The sequence below is a fragment of the Bos indicus x Bos taurus genome, chromosome 29, assembly GCF_003369695.1.
Source record: "Bos indicus x Bos taurus breed Angus x Brahman F1 hybrid chromosome 29, Bos_hybrid_MaternalHap_v2.0, whole genome shotgun sequence".
Taxonomy (NCBI): domain Eukaryota; kingdom Metazoa; phylum Chordata; class Mammalia; order Artiodactyla; family Bovidae; genus Bos; species Bos indicus x Bos taurus.
Window position 1 is genome coordinate 32,201,425 of NC_040104.1, and position 23,165 is coordinate 32,224,589.

General features: G+C 39.4%; 1 protein-coding gene across 1 annotated transcript in view; it reads right to left on the reverse strand.

The window, feature by feature from the left end:
* LOC113886063 (glycerophosphodiester phosphodiesterase domain-containing protein 4-like) overlaps nucleotides 1-17,431 on the reverse strand; it is a 110,789-nt gene extending 93,358 nt beyond the window's left edge. Inside the window, exons 1-4 of the mRNA XM_027531998.1 lie at nucleotides 17,246-17,431; nucleotides 13,323-13,426; nucleotides 7,492-7,585; nucleotides 3,110-3,169 (exon numbers count right to left, since the gene is read on the reverse strand). Coding sequence (XP_027387799.1) covers nucleotides 3,110-3,169; nucleotides 7,492-7,585; nucleotides 13,323-13,426; nucleotides 17,246-17,431 — 444 coding nt within the window. The remainder of the gene's footprint in view (nucleotides 1-3,109; nucleotides 3,170-7,491; nucleotides 7,586-13,322; nucleotides 13,427-17,245) is intronic.
* Nucleotides 17,432-23,165: the final 5,734 nt, after the last annotated feature.

The following is a 23,165-nucleotide window of genomic DNA, read 5'->3' on the forward strand; positions in this document are numbered from 1 at the left end:
CCACAATTCAAAGGCATCGATTCTTCAGAACTCAGCCTTGTTTATGGTCCAACTCTCACATCCATATATGACTACTGGAAAAACCATCAGATCAGATCAGTCACTCAGTCGTGTCCGACTCTTTGCAACCCCATGAATCGCAGCACCCCAGGCCTTCCTGTCCATCACCAACTCCCGGAGTTCACTCAGACTCATGTCCATCGAGTCAGAGATGCCATCCAGCCATCTCATCCTCTGTCGTCCCCTTCTACTCCTGCCCCCAATCCCTCCCAGCATCAGAGTCTTTTCCAATGAGTCAACTCTTCACATGAGGTGGCCAAAGTACTGGAGTTTCAGCTTCAGCATCATTCCCTCCAAAGAAATCCCGGGGCTGATCTCCTTTAGAATAGACTGGTTGGATCTCCTTGCAGTCCAAGGGACTCTCAAGAGTCTTCTCCAACACCACAGTTCAAAAGCATCAATTCTTTCGCGCTCAGCCTTCTTCACAGTGCAACTCTCACATCCATACATGACCACAGGAAAAACCATAGCCTTGACTAGACGGACCTTTGTTGGCAAAGTAATGTCTCTGCTTTTGAATATGCTATCTAGGTTGGTCATAACTTTTCTTCCAAGGAGTAAGCATCTTTTAATTTCATGGCTGCAGTCACCATCTGCAGTGATTTTGGAGCCCAGAAAAATAAAGTCTGACTCTGTTTCCACTGTTTCCCCATCTATTTCCCATGAAGTGATGGGACCGGATGCCATGATCTTTGTTTTCTGAATGTTGAGCTTTAAGCCAACTTTTTCACTCTCCTCTTTCACTTTCATCAAGAGGCTTTTGAGTTCCTCTTCACTTTCTGCAATAAGGGTGGTGTCATCTGCATATCTGAGGTTATTGATATTTCTCCCAGCAATCTTGATTACAGCTTGTGCTTCCTCCAGTCCAGCATTTCTCATGATGTACTCTGCATATAAGTTAAATAAACGGGGTGACAATATACACCTTTTGACGTACTTGACTCACTCCTTTTCCTATTTGGAACCAGTCTGTTGTTCCATAGCTTTGACTACATGGACCTTAGTCAGCAAAGTGATACCTCTGCTTTTTAACATGCTGTCTAGGTTTGTCATAGCTTTCCTTCCAAGGAGCAAGCGTCTTTTAATTTCATGGCTGCAGTCACCATCCACAGTGATTTTGGAACCCAAGAATATAAAATCTGCCTGTTTCCACTGTTTCCCCATCTATTTGCCATGAAGTGATGGGACCAGAAGCCATGTTCTTCATTTTTTGAATGTTGAGTTTTAAGCCAGGTTTTTCACTCTCTTTCGCCTTCATCAAGAAGCTCTTTAGTTCCTCTTCACTTTTTACCATTGAAGTGATATCATCTGCATATCTGAGTTTGTTGATATTTCTCCCAGCAATCTTGATTTCAGCTTGATTCACCCAGCCCAGCTTTTTGCATTATGTACTTTGCATATAAGTTAAATAAGCAAGGCGACAATATACAGTCTTGATGTACTCCTTTCCCAATTTTGAACCAGTCTGTTGTTCCACTTCCAGTTATAACTGTTGCTTCTTGACCTGCATTCAGGTTTCTCAGGGGTCAGATAAGGTGGTCTAGTATTCCCATATCTTCCACTTCATTGACTATGCCACAGCCTTTGAATGTGTGGATTACAACAAACTGAGAATAATTCTTACAGAGAAAATGTTGTTGGAATGCTATCACCTATGGTCAGCTAACCCACTCCATATTGTGCCCTACAGGCAGTCTCAGAGGACACTGAGAAACACATTGGTGAGGAGAGTGTCAGCATCCTTGAAAAGCACCATAGCGGCCATGCTTTATGCCTGGATAAAGGTGAGAGGTACTGCCACAGAAACTGGCTTCCTGAGTTCAAAGGCAATGATGAGATTCTGCTGTGGCAGAGGCCAAGTAGCAGCGCTCACTGCCAGAGGCAAGGTAAGCATGGTTTCTAGAATAGTAATCAGAATGGTTTAGCCCACAGGGACCCTTTGTAGCGACAAATTGCTCATGGTATCCAAACTCCAAAACCTATGGGAATCTCAGTAACACCTATACGTTTATCCTTCAATTTCCTCTTTCCCTGCATGATCTTATTACTTCAATTTCCATTCTTTCTAACTCTTAAACGTATACTTTCAATTCATACTTCCCTTTTGAGTAAGAGGAAATTTAAGGGGACCACTCAGGGAGTTTGACATGTTTCTGGATTTGAGGAAATACAAGGAAAACCATGCCTGAAAAAGTCTATAAATACCAAGAGGCTGTGCTGGAGATGATCAAGCCCATATCAAAACAAGACAAGGGAGGCAATGATGGAAAAGAGCTTCATGTCTTCAGATGCTGGGTCAGTAATGTCTGTCTCCTCAGAACAAAAACAGATCCTTTGTACTTTCTTGTGTATTTTTAAAGGGCTCCAAACTCAGGGAGAATAAAAAGGACATCAGCAGAGAAATTTTAGAGGGTACAGGAAGACAGGCATTGAATCCACCAAGAGTTGCAGTCAAGATCTCAGCAGAAGGGTCTCTGAAAACACACATGGAAAAATCCATGCAGTAAAGAGCCAAAAATTGCAATTTCTTGGTCCTAATGGAACCAAACCCTCCCTGTGGGACTGTGTTCTTTACCCTATCTCTCCTTTCACTGAGACTTACTCTGGAAGAAAAGTAAAAGGACAGTCATGTTCTCTTCACCACTGTTGGTTTCCAAGCCTGGGTCATGTGAAATAGAGTAAGGGAAATGTCTCATAAAGTTGGAATTCATTACAATGAACTGAAATATTTAATAATTGAAATGGAATGCCCTTGTAACTATGAAGGACTGGGAAATTAATGGAGCTTGCTTAAGATTTTATGGGGATGGGAATAACAAACACACATAGCAAGTTTAACACAGAGCAGTGAGAAAAAATAAAGTTCATCATGGTCAGTAAGCCAGTTCCACCTGTTAGAAACTGAATCATTTCAGTTGAAATAGTGTGAGCAGATTTCTTTTTTCTAAAGGAGACAAAGAAAGGGAAGCTCTGTATTAAATACTTAGTGCCAAAGAGGCACATTCAGTCCTGGTCTCAGGCCTCCTATTTGAAGATTCAGATGTCCTACCTTATGATACCAGTGCAGGTACAGTCGCTGTTTTTCCCAACACAACAAAAATCCAAGTACCTGAAACAACAATAACAAAAAAAAGAGGAGAATAATTTGAAATGAAATCACCATAGTGGTACCCAAAACACTGTTGTCATCTCAACATTCCTTTCAATCCAGCATTACATTCACTTCTCGCTACACCTGCCCCTTTCAGCATCAAGGGTTTGTTACACTATTCCTCTGCCTAAAAATCTCTCCCTTTCCATGCCACCAACCCTTCAAGCAGTGCTCCATGTGACCTCCTACTTGTAACTTTCACCAGCAACCCAGAGAGAGTTTATCTTCTCTGCAAATTTGTAACAATCACCACACTGATATTCTTCCAGAGTTCCTACCAACTTCTTTTCCCTGTGATGGAGCTTATTCCTAGTATTATGCAGAACTAGTAATAAGAGTGAGGGGCCAGCTCTTTGATAGTCTCATTGAATTTCCTTAAATTTTTCTTCCTCTTCTCATCTAATCAAGTTTCTCCTATAAATGTGCCAACAATAAAATAATAATAATACTGAAATGTTAAAAAAAAAAAAAAAAGCTCTTCTTTGAGGAACCAGTGCCACTGTTACAATTGTTAACCACAGTTGTTAACATTGGTATTAGTCAATAAATCTTAATTAGATTCAAATCCAAGTCTATGCAATCATCAAGTCGGTGTGCAGATGGAGACTGAAAACTGGAGTCTTTAGATGCTAAGGATATTAAAGAGAGTTTGAGTGCATAAGACACTCACCTTTTTAAATAATTTTATGGATATGATTTTATTTGTACTTTACCAATGTACAATACAGGCGAGCTGGTTGGTCTATGAAGTGTGGTTCTTGCTTCCAGCACAAGAGGTCCTGAGTTTAGGTCCCAGACAAGACCTTGGGCTTCCCTAGTGGCTCAGACAGTAAAGAACCTGCCTGCAATGTGGGAGACCTGGGTTCAATCCCTGGGTTGGGAAGAGGCCCTGGAGGAGGGCGAGGCAATACACTCCAGTATTCTTGCCTGGAGAATCCCAATGGACAGAGGTGCCTGGAGGGCTACAGTCCATGGGGTTGCCAAGAGTTGAACATGACTAAAGAACTAACACTTTCACTTGTAGACCCTATAAAATACCATTTTATTAAATATTATCACTCTCAATTGAAAGAAAAAAAACTGAGAATTAGAAGAGTTATGTGACTTGATTAAGGTTACAAATAACTGAAAGATAAATAGAAACCTGGTCTCCTCTGTTGCTACCACTATATCCAAAAAGAGGTAGGATAGAGTAGAAGCTTGTTAAAATATATAGCTTACTAGACACTGCAATTCCATCTTAGAAGTTACCTATACCATTTTATGTTTATTGTGTATGAGTGAAGTACAGTTTGGTGGACCCAAGCACATCATTCATCATATCTTCCTCATTAAAAAGTTTCTTACTAATCTCTGTCTACATACATTCTCCATACAATGACTTTGAGAATGATTATCCTAACTAGAAATCTAATTAATGCTAAATGTCTTGGCCTATTTTTCAGGCCTTCCAAAATCTTTGAAAATCCTATCACTTTAGCCATATTCCACATTATTCTTCATTACACCTTATATGTTAACAGTACTGATTCTTCTGGAGAAGGAAATGGCAACCTACTCCAGTATTCTTGCCTGGAGAACCCGATGGACAAAGGAGCCTGGCAGGCTACAGTCCATGGGGTTGCAAGAGTCAAACACAACTTAGCGACTAAATCACCACCATCACTGATTCCTCCATCTTATCTAGTCAAACTGTATGTATGTCTGTCTTCCTGACTTTGTCATGATACCCCCATGTTCTGGAACTTTTTTCCTCCATCCCCATAAACACGTCTAAATCTAACATCCCTTCAAGATCCCCCTCCTGTGCCACCTCTTCCAAGAAGCCTCACCTAATCTTGCTGGCTGGAAGTTAACTTTTCCTTCTCAGTACCCAGGCAGAACTTTATTTAGGACCCTCTAATGACAAAGCCTTTGACTGTATGGATCACAATAAACTGTGGAAAATTCTGAAAGAGATGGGAATACCAGATCACCTGACTTGCCTCTTGAGAAACCTGTATGCAGGTCAGGAAGCAACAGTTAGAACTGGACATGGAACAACAGACTGGTTCCAAATAGGAAAAGGAGTACATCAAGGCTGTATATTGTCATCCTACTTATTTAACTTCTATGCAGAGTACATCATGAGAAACGCTGGGCTGGAAGAAGCACAAGCTGGAATCAAGATTGCCGGGAGAAATATTAATAACCTCAGATATGCAGATGACACCACCCTTATGGCAGAAAGTGAAGAGGAACTCAAAAGCCTCTTGATGAAAGTGAAAGCGGAGAGTGAAAAAGTTGGCTTAAAGCTCAACATTCAGAAAACGAAGATCATGGCATCTGGTCCCATCACTTCATGGCAGATAGATGGGGAAACAGTGGAAAAAGTGTCAGACTTTAATTTTCTGGGCTCCAAAATCACTGCAGGTAGTGATTGCAGCCATGAAATTAAAAGATGCTTACTCCTTGGAAGGAAAGTTATGACTTAGATAGTATATTCAAAAGCGGAGACATTACTTTGCCAACAAAGGTCCATCTAGTCAAGGCTATGGTTTTTCCTGTGGTCATGTATGGATGTGAGAGTTGGACTGTGAAGAAAGCTGAGTGCCAAAGAATTGATGCTTTTGAACTGTGGTGTAGGAGAAGACTCTTGAGAGTCCCTTGGACTGCAAGGAGATCCAACCAGTCCATCTTAAAGATCAGTCCTGGGTGTTCATTGGAAGGACTGATGCTGAAGCTGAAACTCCAATACTTTGGCCACCTCATGCGAAGAGTTGACTCATTGGAAAAGACCCTGATGCTGGGAGGGATTGGGGGCAGGAGGAGAAGGGGACAACAGAGGATGAGATGGCTGGATGGCATCACCGACTCGATGGACATGAGTTTGAGTGAACTCTGGGAGTTGGTGATGGACAGGGAGGCCTGGCGTGCTGCGATTCATGGGGTCACAAAGAGTCAGACACAACTGAGTGACTGGACGGAACTGAACTGAACGACAATTATAATGCTCTTTGTTCCTTACTTTTATCTATGTCCTGCTGCTGCTGTTGCTGCTGCTGCTAAGTCACTTCAGTCATGTCCAACTCTGTGCGACCCCATAGACGGTAGCCCACCAGGCTCCACCATCCCTGGGATTCTCCAGGCAAGAACACTGGAGTGGGTTGCCATTTCCTTCTCCAATGCATGAAAGTGAAAAGTGAAAGTGAAGTCACTTATCATGTCCAACCCTCAGCGACCCCATGGACTGCAGCCTACCAGGCTCCTCTGCCCATGGGATTTTCCAAGCAAGAGTACTGGAGTGATGTCTATGTCCTAGTTCCCTGCTAGATTCTATACTCATTGAATTAAGGACAACTGTAACTTTATTTCTCATACTTTTCTCTGAAGTGCCCTGTATGAAAACAGAAACCAAACGTTTTTGATCTCTGTAACCTAAGTACTTATCACTCATATAATATATTTTGCTGAAAGAAAAATTAATGATCTCTGTAACCTAAGTACTTGTCACTCATATAATATATTTTGCTGAAAGAAAATTAATGCAAATGTCAACTCTTGTGCAGGTTGGGTTCTTTAGTATCAGAAAGGAAATCAGAGGAGACAAGAAATTATGAAACCAGAGAAAGATATATATGTCCTATGTGTAAGTGGGCACTGAAAAACTCTAGTTACCTAAAAGTTAGTCTCCCATAAGCTTTCCAGTTCTGAAGACTCCTCTGCTGCCTGGCCTACATTTCTCACACTACATGACACTACTCTATCACTCTATCACATATCTCACACTACACAACACTACTATGTCAGGAAACAGGCAGGGTCTCTATTACCTAAATACATTTGCTAAAATGTAATTTGCACTAGATTAGGGGATTAGCATTTGAAAAGCAGAACAGGTTTAACTCACTAGATAATTCGTAAGATCCAGAAAGACTGATCCTCAAGAAATGGGCTATGAAATGAGTAGTCCAATGAATAAGTGTATTGCCATGTGAAGATGCAGGTGTCTAAAATGACAACACTGAATGAATCAGAAAATAAGCCATGAAACACAGGAAGAGAAAAAGGATGTTCTGCCGCCCTTTCAAAGGATCAAAATGAAAAGACACACCATCCAACAGCACAACCCTTTTTACCCCTCTATCCCTCCTGCCTAATATTTAAGTGGCTGATGAAAACCCAGACTCTGCGAAGAGTGATCTGAGGGCTCCCAGCACCAACTGGGAACCATACCACAGACAGAGCACCTCATGAGACTACTCAGGAAGGGAATGGGAAAAATGGGAAACATTACTCACCAGTAGCAATGTTGTGTAGGCAGCCAGGATCCCAAGGAAACTCAGCAAGACAATGGACCAAAAGAACCAGACTCCTGTACCTAGGAAAACAACCCTGGAGAAATGTGTTTCAATTTCTAAAATAAAGAAGTTAGTAGTATCTCTGCCAAGGATAGGGGATAAGACTGGACTAGATGAGGCATAAGAAAACAGGGGAATAAGAAGAGGAGCAATTTGGGAATAATTACCCTTTGCAGGTATTTAGTTGAGAAGTTTTAATTTTGCTCTACAATCAAGTACATTAATAGGATTCTGTACAACTTGTATGCTTTTTAAAGTTATTTAGAATAAAGACTCAAAAAATATATACTCTTTAAAAAAAATAAAATGCAGAAATTATGGAATATCAAAAGAGAAAAAGTCATCCATAAGTTCACTGCCTTCATATAGCTAATACATGACAATTTGGCAGATTCCTTGTCCTTATAAATATGTTCTCTTACATAATAGCAAGACACTATATTAACATCTATATCTTGTGTAAGAGATTTGTAGTCCTCCTTATTACTAAAGTAGTTTATAAGTTAAAATTGCTAATAAACTGATTTAAGTTAAACAATGTTATAATTACTCTAAATATTATATGTCATAGAATTTAGATTCTTCATTTCAAGATAACAGAAATTATTTCCTCTCCTTATGAGACCTAGGAAATTATGTTTTAATGATATAAAATATAGATTATTGAACATATTACTACATTAAATATAAGAAAAAAATCTCTTTGGTCAGGGGTGAGAAGACATGCCAAGAGAAAAAGTTAGACAAGCAGTCAACCTAGCAAGGCTGATCCCAGATCAAGACACTGGGAAGAGTATCCTCTAAAACATGATCTCACAGCCAGGAATCAGAAAATGTGTAAGTGATGTTACCAAATTAACCTAATAATGCCAACTAATACAATAACTTGCACAAAAATATAATTAAGATAACAATCAGAAAAGAACAATAAAAAATATATTCAAGATCTTCAGAGAGATAAAGGACTCATATCCATATAACAAGAATAGAATGTTTATATACAAGCAGAGTAATAATCAAAAAATGAAATACAGGGGAAATAAACATGTAGGATAGACATAAAGCACTCTAAAGACAGCCAAAGAATTAATTACATGACTTATCCAGCAGCACTATTGACTTTATATTCCAAATGAGAAAGAAAAGTTTGGTTTTGCCTTCAATGGTACCTCTATCTTTTCTAATAATTTCTCTAGCCACATTATTTTCTCCCCTCATCAACATAATGGCCTTCTTATCTATTTTCATTCACATGTAAATATTTAATATTAGGTCATTTCCAAATTCTCCCACCAAACAGGTGAAGGTCCCATCTGCCCGCTGAGTACTGCTGGCAAAGGAAAATTTGTGGGAGACCTGCAATGTGGGAGACCTGGGTTCGACCCCTGGGTTGAGAAGATCCCCTGGAGGAGGGCATGGCAACCCACTTCAATATTCTTGCCTGGAGGATCCCATGGATAAAGGAGCCTTGCAGGCTAGAGTTCATGGGGTCACAAAGAGTTGGACTGAGTGACAAAGCACAGAGACCTATTAAAAAGAGAACCAATTAAGAATTCTACAAAGGAAAATACAGCAAGAAAAATTAAGAATGCAGTGAACAAATTTAATAGCAGATAAAACACAGCCAAAATAATTTGTTTAGCAAAAAACCAAGTCAGGAGACAAATATCAAGAAGGAAACAGAGACACACAAAAAACATGAAACGTACAGAAGAAAGAATATGACACTTATGGGAAGAAGAGAAAAGGCCTAACACACATGAAACTAATGTTTCAAAAGAAGAAGCAGTCGAAAATGGGATGAAGGCTTTGCTGGTGGCTCAGTGGTAAAGATCCACCTGCCAATGCAGAAGACACGGGTTCAACACTTTATCCGGGAAGATCCCACAGGCGATGGGGCAGCTAAGCCCATAAGCCACACTACTGAGCCCACATGCTGCAACCATTAAAACCCACACATCCTAGAGTCTATGTTCCATAATATGAGAAGCACCAGAATGAGAAGTCTGTGCACTGAAACTACTGTGAGTAGCCCCTGCTCATCACAACTAGAAAAAAAGCCCACATGCAGCAACAAAGACTCAACAAAACCAAAAATAAATAAGCAGATACTTTAAAAATAATTTTAAAAGAAAAATGAAAGATAAAGCCTGCCGCTGCTGCTGCTAAGTGGCCTCAGTTGGGTCCAACTCTGTGCGACCCCATAGACGGCAGCCTACCAGGCTCCCTCGTCCCTGGGCTTCTCCAGGCAAGAACAGTGAAGTAGGTTGCCATTTCTTTCTCCAATGCATGAAAGTGAAAACTGAAAGTGAAGGCGCTCAGTTGTGTCCAACTCTGTGCAACCCCATAGACGGCAGCCCACCAGGCTCCCCTGTCCATGGGATTTTCCAGGCAAGAGTACTGGAGTGGGGTGCCATTTCCTTCTCCAATGCATGAAAGTGAAAACTGAAAGTGAAGGCATTCAGTCGTGTCCAACTCTGTGCAACCCCATAGACGGCAGCCCACCAGGCTCCCCTGTCCATGGGATTTTCCAGGCAAGAGTACTGGAGTGGGGTGCCATTTCCTTCTCCAAGATAAAGCCTAAGAATTTTCAAAATGATTAAAAATATTGGATTGTTCTGGGATGATTCAGAGAAGTATTCACTGTTGGGATTAGACCTTATGCTATCACAGAAAATGCTAGATAAGGTTGTTACATATGCTCTGACAGTTGATCACTGGATGACGTTTATGCCTCTAATTTAAGTACTAGTATATAAGATTAACTACTAGTCACACATCTTATTTTCAATGACAGAGAAATGGGATAAGAAAAAATTCATATATATATATATCTCCTTACATATCATATATATTATAAACATACATTTTATTCATATATATCATTTAAATACATATATATGTGTGTATATATACACACATATATCTGTATGTTGTTGTTCAGTCTCTAAGTCATGTCCAGCTCTTGCAACCCCACAGACTGCAACACGCCAGGCCTCTCTATCCTTCACTATCTCCTGGAGTTTGCCTAAGTTCATGTCCATTGAGTTGGTAATGCCATCCAACCACCTCATCCTCTTGTCCCCCTCTTCTTCTGCCTTCAATCTTTCCCTGCATCAGGATCTGGGAAATATATATATATATATATATAATACATAATACATATCTTTGTCCTCTGGTGTCACTAGTGATGATGTTATGTTAGACTATAAGAAGAACATTTTCAATTAAGGTTACTATTCAGCTGCCTTTAAAGTAGGAAGATTATTCTGGATTATCAGATTGAATCCAGTGTAGTCACATGAGCTCTTAAAATAAGTAAAGAAGGCGGAAAAGGATGTCAGAGACATGAGAAAGGAGAAATCAGAGAAATCTGAAGCATGAGAAGGAGCTAAAACACCACTGTTAGATTTGAAGATAGAGAAGGTCACAAGCTAGAAGCTGAGAACCCCCATCTGACAATCACTAATGAACGAGCACTTCATTTCAACAACCAGAAGAAACTGGATTCTGCCAACAACTTAAATAAACCTGGGAGTGAGTCTCACTCAGAGCCCCAGTTAAAAGCACAGGCCAGCTAAGCACCTTGAGTACTCAGGTCATACCTCACTTCTGACCAACAAAACTGTGAGATAAGAAATGGTATTCTTTGGTGTCACTCAATTTGTGGTAATTTGCCATGGCAGCCATGGAACTACCTATGAAACCTACTGTGGCTTTAGGATCAGGGGGAGCTCACTCTTATATTCACATCTATTTGATGATGGAGCATTGCTGTGGGGATTGTGAATGATTTTGAGTATGTTTATTGGAGTATGCATTGCAGAACTAGAGAAATAACCACAGGGTGGTCTAGGGACCCACTATGCCCAATGAAGATATGGGTCTGAACCAGAATTCTATTGACCACCTAATACTCAAAAGTTCCTACTCTTACTAAGGAATCATAGCAGGATTTTATATCTCCAGTTATACATTTCAGAAAGTTCACAGTCAGTGTCCAGGAATCCCATAAAAGTATTTCTTCTTCCCCAATGACAAGAAATCTGGTAAATTATTAAAAGTTCTTCTAGGAGAAAACTAGGAGTAAGATTGATAGCATACAGTTCTGGCTGCGCAGCAATGTCTTTCATCTTTTGTCAATGCCTTTGCTCCATTCAAGGGCCAATTCACTTGGTAAATAAGTGAAATAAAGAACAGGAAAACAATGACAAAATCAACAAAACTAAAATTTAGTTTTTCAAAAAGATAAGCAAAATGACAAACCTTTAACAAGACTAACCGAAAGAAATGCCAAAAACAACAACAGCAGCAAAAAACAGTCCTAAACAGACCCAAGAATCAAGATTGCTGGGAAAAATATCAACAACCTCAGATATGCAGGTGACATCATTTTAATGGCAAAAAGCGAAGAGGAACTAAAGAGTCTCTTGATGAGGGCAACAGAGGAGAGTGAAAAAGCTGGCTTAAAACTCAACGTTCAAAAAATGAAGATCATGGCATCTGATCTTATCACTTCTTGGCAAATAGATTAAGAAAATATGGAAATTAATGTCAGATTTCATTTTCTTGGGTTCCAAAATCAATGTGGATAGTGACTACAACCATGAAATTAAAAGATGCTAGCTTCTTGGAAGAATTGTCATGACAAACCTAGACAGTATATTAAAAAGCAGAGACATCACTTTGCCGACAAAGGTCCATATAGTGAAAGCTAGGGTTTTTCCAGCAGTCATGTATGGATATGAGAGTTGGACAATAAATAAGGCTGAGCACCAAAGAATTGATGCTTTTGAACTGTGGTGTTGGAGAAGAATCTTGAGAGTCCCCTGGAAAACAAGGAGTTCAAACCAGATATCCTAAAGGAAATCAACCCTGAATATTCATTGGAAGGATTTATGTTGAAGCTCTAATACTTTGGCAACCTGATGCGAAGAGTCAACTCATTGAAAAAAACTCTGATGCTGGGAAAGGTTGAGGGTAGGAGGAGAAATGGGTGACAGGGGATGAGATGGTTGGATGGTATCACTGACTCAGTGGACATGAGTTTGAGCAAACTCTGAGATATAGTGAGTGAAGGACAGGGAATCCTGGCATGCTGCAGTCCATGGGGTCACAAAGAATCAGACATGACTTAGCAACTGAACAAAAACAATAAATAACATTTTTTAAAAGCCTCATACTTAAACAGACCCCTTTCCCCATCACACACCAAATAATGGGTAAGATATATAACAATCAAGGCTAGAGAAGCTGGAAGAACTGAGAGTTGTCTTGGAGTAAGAGTTTGGCCAGAAGGGTGCTCAGATCACACATCATACCTGTTTTTAGAGTTTCAGGAAGCCCTGTAAGGACAGAGAAAGAGTAAGAGGCTGGAGGTGAGACAGATATCAGGGTTCATGGACAGAGAACATGAAGACCAACTAGTGTAGGCATCAGTAACCCAGATCAAGAAGTTGAGGAACAAGGTATCAGAGGGTCATCTGAATAGGACTGGGGACACTGGAAGCACAGAGAAAGCTTCCCCCTGAACCAGATTTGGTCTAAGAGTGAGAGTGAGCACAGGTGGAAGGGAAGTAGTATAGTAGCTGAGGGTGCTGAGTATGCTTACGCTTCCCCAGAGTCAGGCCTCCCATCCACGAGATGCAGAAAATCCAACTTTGTCCACCCTCCCTCTTATGTAACCAGATCTTTTCAGACTGAAGTAAGATACATGTTGTAATTATACCAAAGAGCCTTACACAAATGAAAATACAAAAAGTGAAACTCACCAGTCAAAGCCATTGAATTCATTTGAAGTTTCTATCCATGTGAAAAATAAAAGCACAGACAAGCAAAATGACATAATCAGCCATGGGTAAAATAATCGCTCTCTCTGGGAAGAGACAGAAGGAAATCTTATTTAACTCCATTTATTTATGGTACTTCTGCAACATCTGTTTATACTCCTCAAAGGTCTACATAGTTATAGTGTAGCATTACCCTCCCCTGACTGGAGAGACCACTGTATTCTTTTAACCCTATGGAATTTTACAAAATTTTATTTATAACATTATCCTGAACTAAAGTTTTGTATGTATATGTTTATATCTGATGTCACAGTTTCTTCTTTGAGGAAAAGGAAATTTCATTACACTTCTATGTATTCCCAATCATGGTCTCTCAACAATCATCTGTTGATTCATCTACCTCTCCATGTACCAAATGTATGTTCATTCACTGAGTAATTCATTCATTCATTATTCATCAGTTCACTAATGAATAGTCACTTATCTACCCACATTTGGGGGAGAAGAGCATTAGATTAGGGAATAAATCATTTTTTTTCCAGTAGCTATAATGCTAGGGACTTCACAAATTATTTACATTTACTTTAATTCTTATATACGAGTTATACAAGTTAGGTATTGTTGATCTCATTTTGTAGAATAAAGAGTTAAAACTCAGAGAGGTTAGGTTAAATGACTCAAGGTCATACAACCAAGCAGGGAAACAGCCTGGATCTGTGAGCTCAAAACCAAGATGGAAATGATCTTTCTGCAAACATATACAAACTGAACCTTGAAGACAACCCCTGCACTGAAAATTGTATCACAAACTAGCCGAACAATACACTGTCAAACTCTTCCCGGGACTATGACTGTATCAGAAGAATGAGAAATCTTGCCTCATTGGGACACTGCATCCAAACTATTAAAAACGTATAGAATAATCCCTGCCCTGTACAAATTACACAGTTATTATGAGCACTAAGAATAAGGAAACAAAATGGAAAACAGAGTTCTTCAAAATGGTGAGAGATATTATAGGTAACAAGGCACTAAACCACCACTTCTGGAGTAAAAATATGAAGAGAACAGGTTTTGACTCGGAGTATACTCACCCTCTACACAAATCATGAGTGGACTTTTAAAAATATGTATCACATAGTCACTCCCCTACTTACAACCCTCCCAGAGCAGCCCACTGTACAAGAATATCATCCCAACTGCCTGCCATGGCCCAAAGGTCTTACATGATTAAGTCTTGCCCATCCCTGACCTCATCCCATTATACATACTAACTCCATTATTGAACTCCAGACATACTGGTCTTCTTTATGTTTCTAGAACATGATCAGATCTGTTCCTTTGTTGTTCAGTTGCTCAATCATGTCCTACTCTTTGTGACTTCTTGGACTTCAGTACACCAGGCTTCCCTGTGCTTCACTATCTCCTGGAGTTTGTGCAAACTCAAGTCCATCAAGTTGATGATGCCATCCAACCATCTCATCCTCTGTTGTTCCCTTCTCCTCCTGCCCTCAATCTTTCCCACCACCAGGGTCTTTTGCATTGACTCGGGTGCATTGACTTTTGCATTGACACTTTGCATCAGGTGACCAAGTATTGGAGCATCAGCATAAGTCCTTCTAATGAATATTCAGGGTTGATTTCCTTTAGGATTGACTGGTTTGATTTCCCTGCTGTCCAAGGGACTCTCAAGAGTCTTCTCCAGTACCACAGTTTAGAAGTATCAATTCTTCAGTGCCCAGCCATCTTTATGGTCCAAATCTCACATCCATACAAGACTACTGGAAAAACAGTTTTGACTATACAGACCTTTGTCGGCAAAGAGATGTCTCCGCTTTTTTAATACACTGTGTAGGTTTGTCATAGCTTTTTTTTCCAAGGAGCAGGTGTTTTTTAATTTCAAAGTTGCAGTCACCATCTGCAGTAATTTTGGAGCACAAGAAAATAAAGTGTGTCACTGTTTCCATTTTTCCCCCATCTATTTGCCATGAAGTGATGGGACCACATGCCATAATCTTCTTTTTTTGAATGTTGAGTTTTAAGCCAGCTTTTTCATTCTCCTCTTTCACCCTCATCAGGAGGCTCCTTAATTCCTAAGAGTTTTGCACTCCCTGGTTCCCCTGCCTGGAATATTTCTGCCCCCACGTGTATACAAGGCTGATTTGATTTTTACATTTAAGAGATTGCTCACATGACATTGCTTCAAAGCAGTCTTCTCAACCATGCTCCCATTTTCCTATGTATTATATTCAAAGCAGTTATCACTATATGAAACCATCTTTCTTCATTACTGTTTATTACCTAACTCATCCCACTACAATACAAGCCACAGGAAGGCCAGAAGCCTTAGTGGTCTTACTCACTGTGGAGCACATTCAATGAACTTGTTCTTGTTGCATAAACAAATTTCCTTATTTTGATTCTCACTGTTGCCACACTTGCTCAAAAATGTTCAAAGGCTCCCCACTGTTTACAGAACAAAGTTCAAACATTTTAACTTGACATAAAGATGCCTCAAAATTTTATTAAAACATTCCTTTCTGACCTGATCACTTACCATTTATCACCTTATCTGCTCATAAATTCAACACTGGAAATTCATGTTTCCCTAAACACCACTATATTTCTCTATCTCTGGACTTCTGACCACCTGAATTCCTCCACCTAGAATCCCCTACACCATCATTCCTATAAGTGGAAGATGACTTCACAAGTCAGTGACTCCAAGAACAGCAAAATGATGGCTAACATTTATTGAATGCTAATTGTGTGCTGAGCCCAGTTTTAAGTTTCCACATAACACTTCTCTCCTCACAACAAACCCAATTGGTGGTTACTGTTGCTACCATCTCTATTATTCAAGTGAGGAACCAATCCCTGGAATGTTAGGCAACTGGCCCAAGGTCCCACAGTAGTTAAGCTCTAGTTTGGAGATAGTCAGTGATGAAGCCATAAATTTAATCCAGGCAGTCTTTCCCTAGAACAAAAGGAATTTTCTCTTTTGCTATATGCTAGACTCCTTCTCCTGAGAAGAAATAGGGCTTTGAGAATTATCTAAGGACTTTGAGAATTATGTAGTTTAATTCCCTATCTGTAGAAGGTCTCAGAGATAGCACAAAACCAGCCCAAGGGCAGAGATGGAACAAGGACTAAAACATTGTCTCAGGCTCTGGTTCAGGGATTTTTTCCATTATACCACTCTTCCTCTTCCAATGGCATCCTTCCCAGGAATCCTCCCTTCTTTCACTCTATGTCCTTCTGTATAGCTCTCTTATCACTTAGTACATCATCCTTAAGTAATAAGTATCTGTTCAATCGATTTGCTCTTCTCCGTTTTTGCCATTACTATGCTAATCCAGGACACCATCAGCTTTTCCTTGAATATTGCTGTTGCTTTCTCTTTGAAGGCAAAAACATCTCCTGCATTACTCTTGTACCTTTTTTTGCATCTTCCATATGAAACCATTCCAAAACACAGCGTGGGCAACATTAGAAGCTTAAAATCTTTAGGGATTCTTTTTTACCCCGATCTTAATTTAGGGACTATTTCCTACATGGCAGACGTCAAATTCTTAAAACCACACAACATCTGTCCCATTCTCTCTTTACATTCACTTCCCGTCACTTCTCCATTCATATCCTCCACTCCACCTAAAATATACTAAGCCCTTTGACTCCTCCAATATCATTTCTTCTGCCATCCTCCATTCTTTCCCTGTCTAATTCTGATCACTTTACACCTTCTAAATAAAGTTATTTTTGACCCATTAAACATGATGCATGACTGTGTATGTAGACATACACACACAGAGACATGCACACTATATAGCACTTCTCTCAAGGAGAGAATACACACTTTCCCATATCTAAGAAACTGTGGTCCGTCTCCCTCCCAACTCATATACCAAAGAGCAGCAGCAGAGTGGACGTTTAGCTTTTTTCTTCTGTTGGGCTTCCCATTTGCAACTGTAGCAGCCATTAAGGAAAGTCATATAGCATTCATAGTTGAAGTAGTACTTAATCCAAGAATTAAAGTTTTTCCATCTTCCTGTCTCTTCATTTCCAGTCTCAGTCCTGTTAATATCATCCATGGTTCACCCTTTTGCTGAAATAGTAAATAAAATAGTCAGACTCCAGTAGCTTCTTCATGTTTCATACCCCCACTATTCTACAGAAAATTCCATCAATAATGGAGAGATCTTTCAAAAGATCATAATCTAGGAAGATGAACTGGATTTGATGTAGAAGAGCAGAGTTTCATCCTATCTTTCCTACTAACTAGGTGAGTGTTTATTGCAGATACTGCACCATTCAAAGTTTAGCTTTTTCACTGTTATAATGGTACCATGTTCTCTACCCTAGCTAACTAATAGATGCTGAAAAAATTCAAACTAGATAATATATATGAATGTGTTATTAAAACAATAGTATGTTCTTGAGGGGAGTACATTAAGGCTGCATATTGTCACCCTGTTTATTTAGTTTATATGCAGAGTACATCATGAGAAATGCCAGGCTGGATGAAATACAAGCTGGAATCAAGATTGCCAGAAGAAATTTCAACAAACTCAGATATGCAGATGTTACCATTCTAATGGCAGAAAGTTAAGAGGAACTAAAGAGCCTCTTGATGAGGGTGAAAGAGGAGAGTGAAAACGCTGGCTTAAAACTCAACAGTCAGAAAATTAAAATCATGGCACCTAGTCCCATCACTTCATGGCAAACAGAAGGGGAAAAAGTGGAAACGGTGACAGATTTTATTTTCCTGGGCTCCAAAATCACCAGGGACAGTGACTGCAGCCAAGAAATTAACACACTTCCACCTTGGAAAGAAAGCTATGGCCAACCTAGACAGTCTATTAAAAAGCAGAGACATCACTTTGCTGACAACGGTCCATACAGTCAAAGCTACGGTTTTTCCAGTAGTCATGTACGGATGTGATAGCTGGACCATAACGAAGGCTGAGCAAGGAAGAATTGATGCTTTCAAACTGTGGTGCTGGAGAAGACTCTTGAGAGTCCCTTGATTGAAAGGAGATCAAACCAGCCAATCCTAAACTATTCACTGGAAGGACTGATCCTGAAGCTGGAGTTCCAATACTTTGGCCACCTGATGTGAAAAGCTGAGTCATTCGAACAGACCCTGATGCTGGGAAAGTTAGAGGGCAGGCGGAGAACTGGGCAACAGAGGACAAGATGGTTGGATGGCATCACCGACTCAAAGGACATGACTTGAGCCAACTCCAGGAGATAGTGAAGGACAGAGAAGCCTGGTGTGCTGCAGTCCATGGGGTCACAAAGAGTCAGACACAACCTAGCAACTGAAAAACAACAACAATGATCTTGATATAACCTGAGATCTTAGAGACATGGTTGAAGTATATGAAAAAATATTACCCTTGACTAATGAGTTCCTCAGACACACAAGTATCTGCCCCTTCTTTTTCCTTCCACATGTGGCTTTTCTAGAGTGAGCTTCAATTAAGAATTATGGAATATTCAGAATAGCAATGGCTGAAATAAGTTTATTTTTGCTTTTGCCAACAAAAAAATTTCAAAGGTTTAAAGAAGAAATTATTTGGTACTTTAGAACCCAGACATCTTTCAGTTTGCTATTCCACTACAACACATGGCTCCTCAGGGTACAAAATGGCTGCTAAAGGTGTGTCTATCATTCCAATCCAACCACCAAGAAGAAAAGAACAAAGAAGGGTGCTTCCCCTTATTTTAATGATGTTTCAAGAAGTTGGAGATGGCATTTCACTAACAAGGGCTTTCTTACCAGCAAAACAACAATAACCAGATATTAAGGACATCTAGACGTTAGTACTGCATTTTCTCATTCTTCTGTGCTCAGATAAGGCTCTCAGACATATGAACTTTCAGAGAATGTATGGATTTGGGGAAAATTTTTAATGAAACGTGGCTTCCCTGGTGGCTCATATGGTAAAGTGTCTGCCTGCAATGTGGGAGATCCAGGTTTGATCCCTGGGTTGGGAAGGCCGCCTGGAGAAGAAAATGGCAGCCCACTTCAATACTCTTGCCTGGATAATTCCATGGACAGAGGAGCCTGGTTAGGCTACAGTCCATGTGGTTGCAAAGAGCTGGACACGACTGAGCAACTTCACTTTCACTTTCTTTTAATGAAACAAAAATAGTCTTAGAGATCTTATCCCAGGCAATTATCTCTGCCCCTGGAATCTTTCTTTGTGCTCCATTTTGTTTTTTCGGAAAGGCACTCCAATGTTGTAGCAAAAAGCAAATAGTCTGAATGTCCACTTCAGGTTAAAATGATATAAGAGGGCCTAGGGTAATACTCTCACATTAAGTGATTTAAAAACTAGGCAAAATATGTAACAAAATGTTTCATATAGTATATAGTAGACAGTGAAGGACAGCAATCCTTGAGAGGGGAAACAGGAAGTACGTGTTTTAATGCTTCATTTACAATCTCTATTGAGCTTCCAGGATGAAGCACAGGGTGTGAGAATATAGTGAAGTCTGGCAATATTCTAGAAATGAGCAGAAAGAAATGGGAATTGGTGGAAATAAGGGTACCTCCTGGGTGTCTCCAGAGTCTCTGGCTGTATACTAATCAATACACACTTGCAAAGAAATTACCTGAGGACAGGGAGAGAACTGCATAAAAGGAGGTGATGAGAAAATCTCCAAAGGGTCACAGTACCAACTCTGAGAAGAGTTGTTATTTCCACCAGAGGAGCAAAACCTTATAATACCTACAGTACCACGTAGCATACTCAGATGGGTATTGCCTGGGTGGTGGGGAAAAAAAATTAAGCCTACATCAAAGGCTGCTATGGTCTAACCAGACAAACTTAAAGGTAAGTTTCAAAATAATGAAAATATTTCCAGGTTACATAAGTTATGGAACAAGATCAAGAATACTTTTTTAATATAAAATGCAGACAACAAAGCAAAATTAACAATGCCTAGCACCCAATGAAAATTATCAGGATTTTTCCTGATAGAGGCCTCCATGCTGGCTCAGTGTAAAGAATCCACCTGCTATTGCAGGTGATATGGGTTTGATCCCTGAACCAGGAAGATCCCACATGCCATCGAGCAACAAAGCCTGTATGCCACAACTATTGAACCAGTGCTCTAGAGTCCAGAAGCCACAGGCAGTGAAGCCCACGCAACCTACAGCCCATTTTTTGCAACAAGAGAGGCCACCTCCCCCCCCCCCCAAAAAAAAAGAAGGAGAGAGAGAGAGTGAGAAACCTGCATACTGCAACCAGAGAGTAGCCCCTGCCTGTCACAACTATAGAAAAGCCCAGGCAACAACAAAGACCCAGTAGAGCCAAAAATAAATAAATAATTAAAAAAATAAAAAAGCAAAAATTCACAATCCATAAATAAGAAAAAATCAATCAACAACAACTCAGAAACGTCTCAAATGACAGACTTAGTAGGCAAGGACATTAAAGTATCATTACAATTGTATCCCATGTTCAAACCAGCAGAAGAAGGTGTATAGTTGAAGGAAATACATAATATTTTTTGGAAATTTCAACAAGTGCTATTTATTTCACTTATATTTATAATACTTATTCTTTGCAAAATAATTCTTTAAAAAGATGTAGACTGAACTTCTAGAAATGAAAGATATAACCTGTGAGATGAAAAATGCACTGCTAAGATTAAAAGGGAACTGTAGAAAAAAGATTAGAAGCTTGAGAATTTGAAAAAAAGAAGAGAAACTGTGACTTGCAGAACAACTTTAAGCATTCTAATATAAACGTGACTGGAGTTGCTGAAAGAGAGGAGGGACAAAGTAAGGGACAAAAAATATTTGAAGAGCAAATTACTATCTTCCAAAATTGAAGAAAATTATAAACCCACAGACCAGGAAGCACCACAAAACCCGTAGAAAAGGTACATACAAAAAATAAAATACATCTGAATCAAGATGCTTAAAAACACTGATAAAAAGAAAATCTCAAAGAATGACTCTTGTACATTCTATCAAGAAAAAAAAAAAAAAAAAAAAGAGTTCTCTTAAAAAAAAAAAAAAATGTGAATCCAGAAAACAGTAGAGTAACATCTTTAAAGAACTGAAGAAATTCTTTTATAAAATGTTTAAACAGAATTTAGCACTCTGCAAAAAGAGTTCTAAAAAAGATAGTGAAATAAAGATCTATTCAAAAGTAGAAAGACAGGTAACTTCTATTAAAAGAAATAAGGAATCTCCACAGTGTTCTCCATAGTGGCTGTACTAGTTTGCATTCCCACCAACAGTGTAAGAGGGTTCTCTTTTCTCCACACCCTCTCCAGCATTTATTGCTTGTAGACATTTGGATTGCAGCCATTCTGACTGGCGTGAAATGGTACCTCATAGTGGTTTTGATTTGCATTTCTCTGATAATGAGTGATGTTGAGCATCTTTTCATGTGTTTGTTAGCCATCTGTATGTCTGCCTTATGATCCAGCAATCCCACTGCTGGGCATACACACTGAGGAAACCAGAAGGGAAAGAGACACGTGTACCCTAATGTTCATCGCAGCACTGTTTATAATAGCCAGGACATGGAAGCAACCTAGCTGTCCATCAGCAGATGAATGGATAAGAAAGCTGTGGTACATATACACAATGGAGTATTACTCAGCCATTAAAAAGAATACATTTGAATCAGTTCTAATGAGGTGGATGAAACTGGAGCCTATTATACAGAGTGAAGTAAGCCAGAAGGAAAAACATAAATATAGTATACTAACGCATATACATGGAATTTAGAAAGATGGTAACAATAACCCTGTGTATGAGACAGCAAAAGAGACACTGATGTATAGAACAGTCTTATGGACTCTGTGGGAGAGGAAGAGGGTGGGAAGATTTGGGAGAATGACATTGAAACATGTAAAATATCATGTAAGAAACGAGTTGCCAGTCCAGGTTCGATGCACGATACTGGATGCTTGGGGCTAGTGCACTGGGACGACCCGGAGGGATGTGTGGGGAGGGAGGAGGGAGGAGGGTTCAGGATGGGGAACACATGTATACCTGTGGCGGATTCATTTTGATATTTGGCAAAACTAATACAATTATGTAAAGTTTAAAAATAAAATAAAATTAAAAAAAAAAAAGAAACCCCCCCAAAAAAAAAACACACAAAGAACATAATGATGAAAAATGATTTTTAAAAAAATCATTTTTCATATATATGCATCCAATCACCTAGCCTCTAGGGGAAATATACACAAGTTCACAATAATACTGGGAGATTTAGCACACTTCTCTCAATAAAGGATATAATAAGCAAACAAAAATTCTGTAAGAATTCTTAAGATTTAACAACTACTAATAAGCTAGTTTTACCATTTATAAAATACTGTACTCAATATTTGCAGTATGTATATTCTTTTCCAATGAAAATGGAGCATTTATCAACAGCGATCACATATTGAGCCACACAACTGATTGTGTTAAACATCTAAGAATTAAAATTGAAAACATGTCCCATAGGGTTAAAAAAAAAAAAGCCACCCTGAAACTATGCACCATAAGATTACCAGAAACTGGTGAGTAACAGAAATTCTTAAGCTTGTCTTACAGATCAGCAGATAAGGGAACATCTTGTTTTTAAAAACTCTCTGCTTATAGCCTGCCTTCAATGAGCAAGTTTCCTTAATTACTTCTTGCAGAATGGATACTCTTCAAGCTTCACATAGCTTAGGAACTTAAGAGTCAGCTGTTGTCCAATTTGAGCCAGCTTGACTATTTAGGACCACCAACCCTAAAACTGCGCATGTACAAGTGTCCAGTGGGTAACCTTTTGACTTCAAAAGACCACAAAATTAACCATA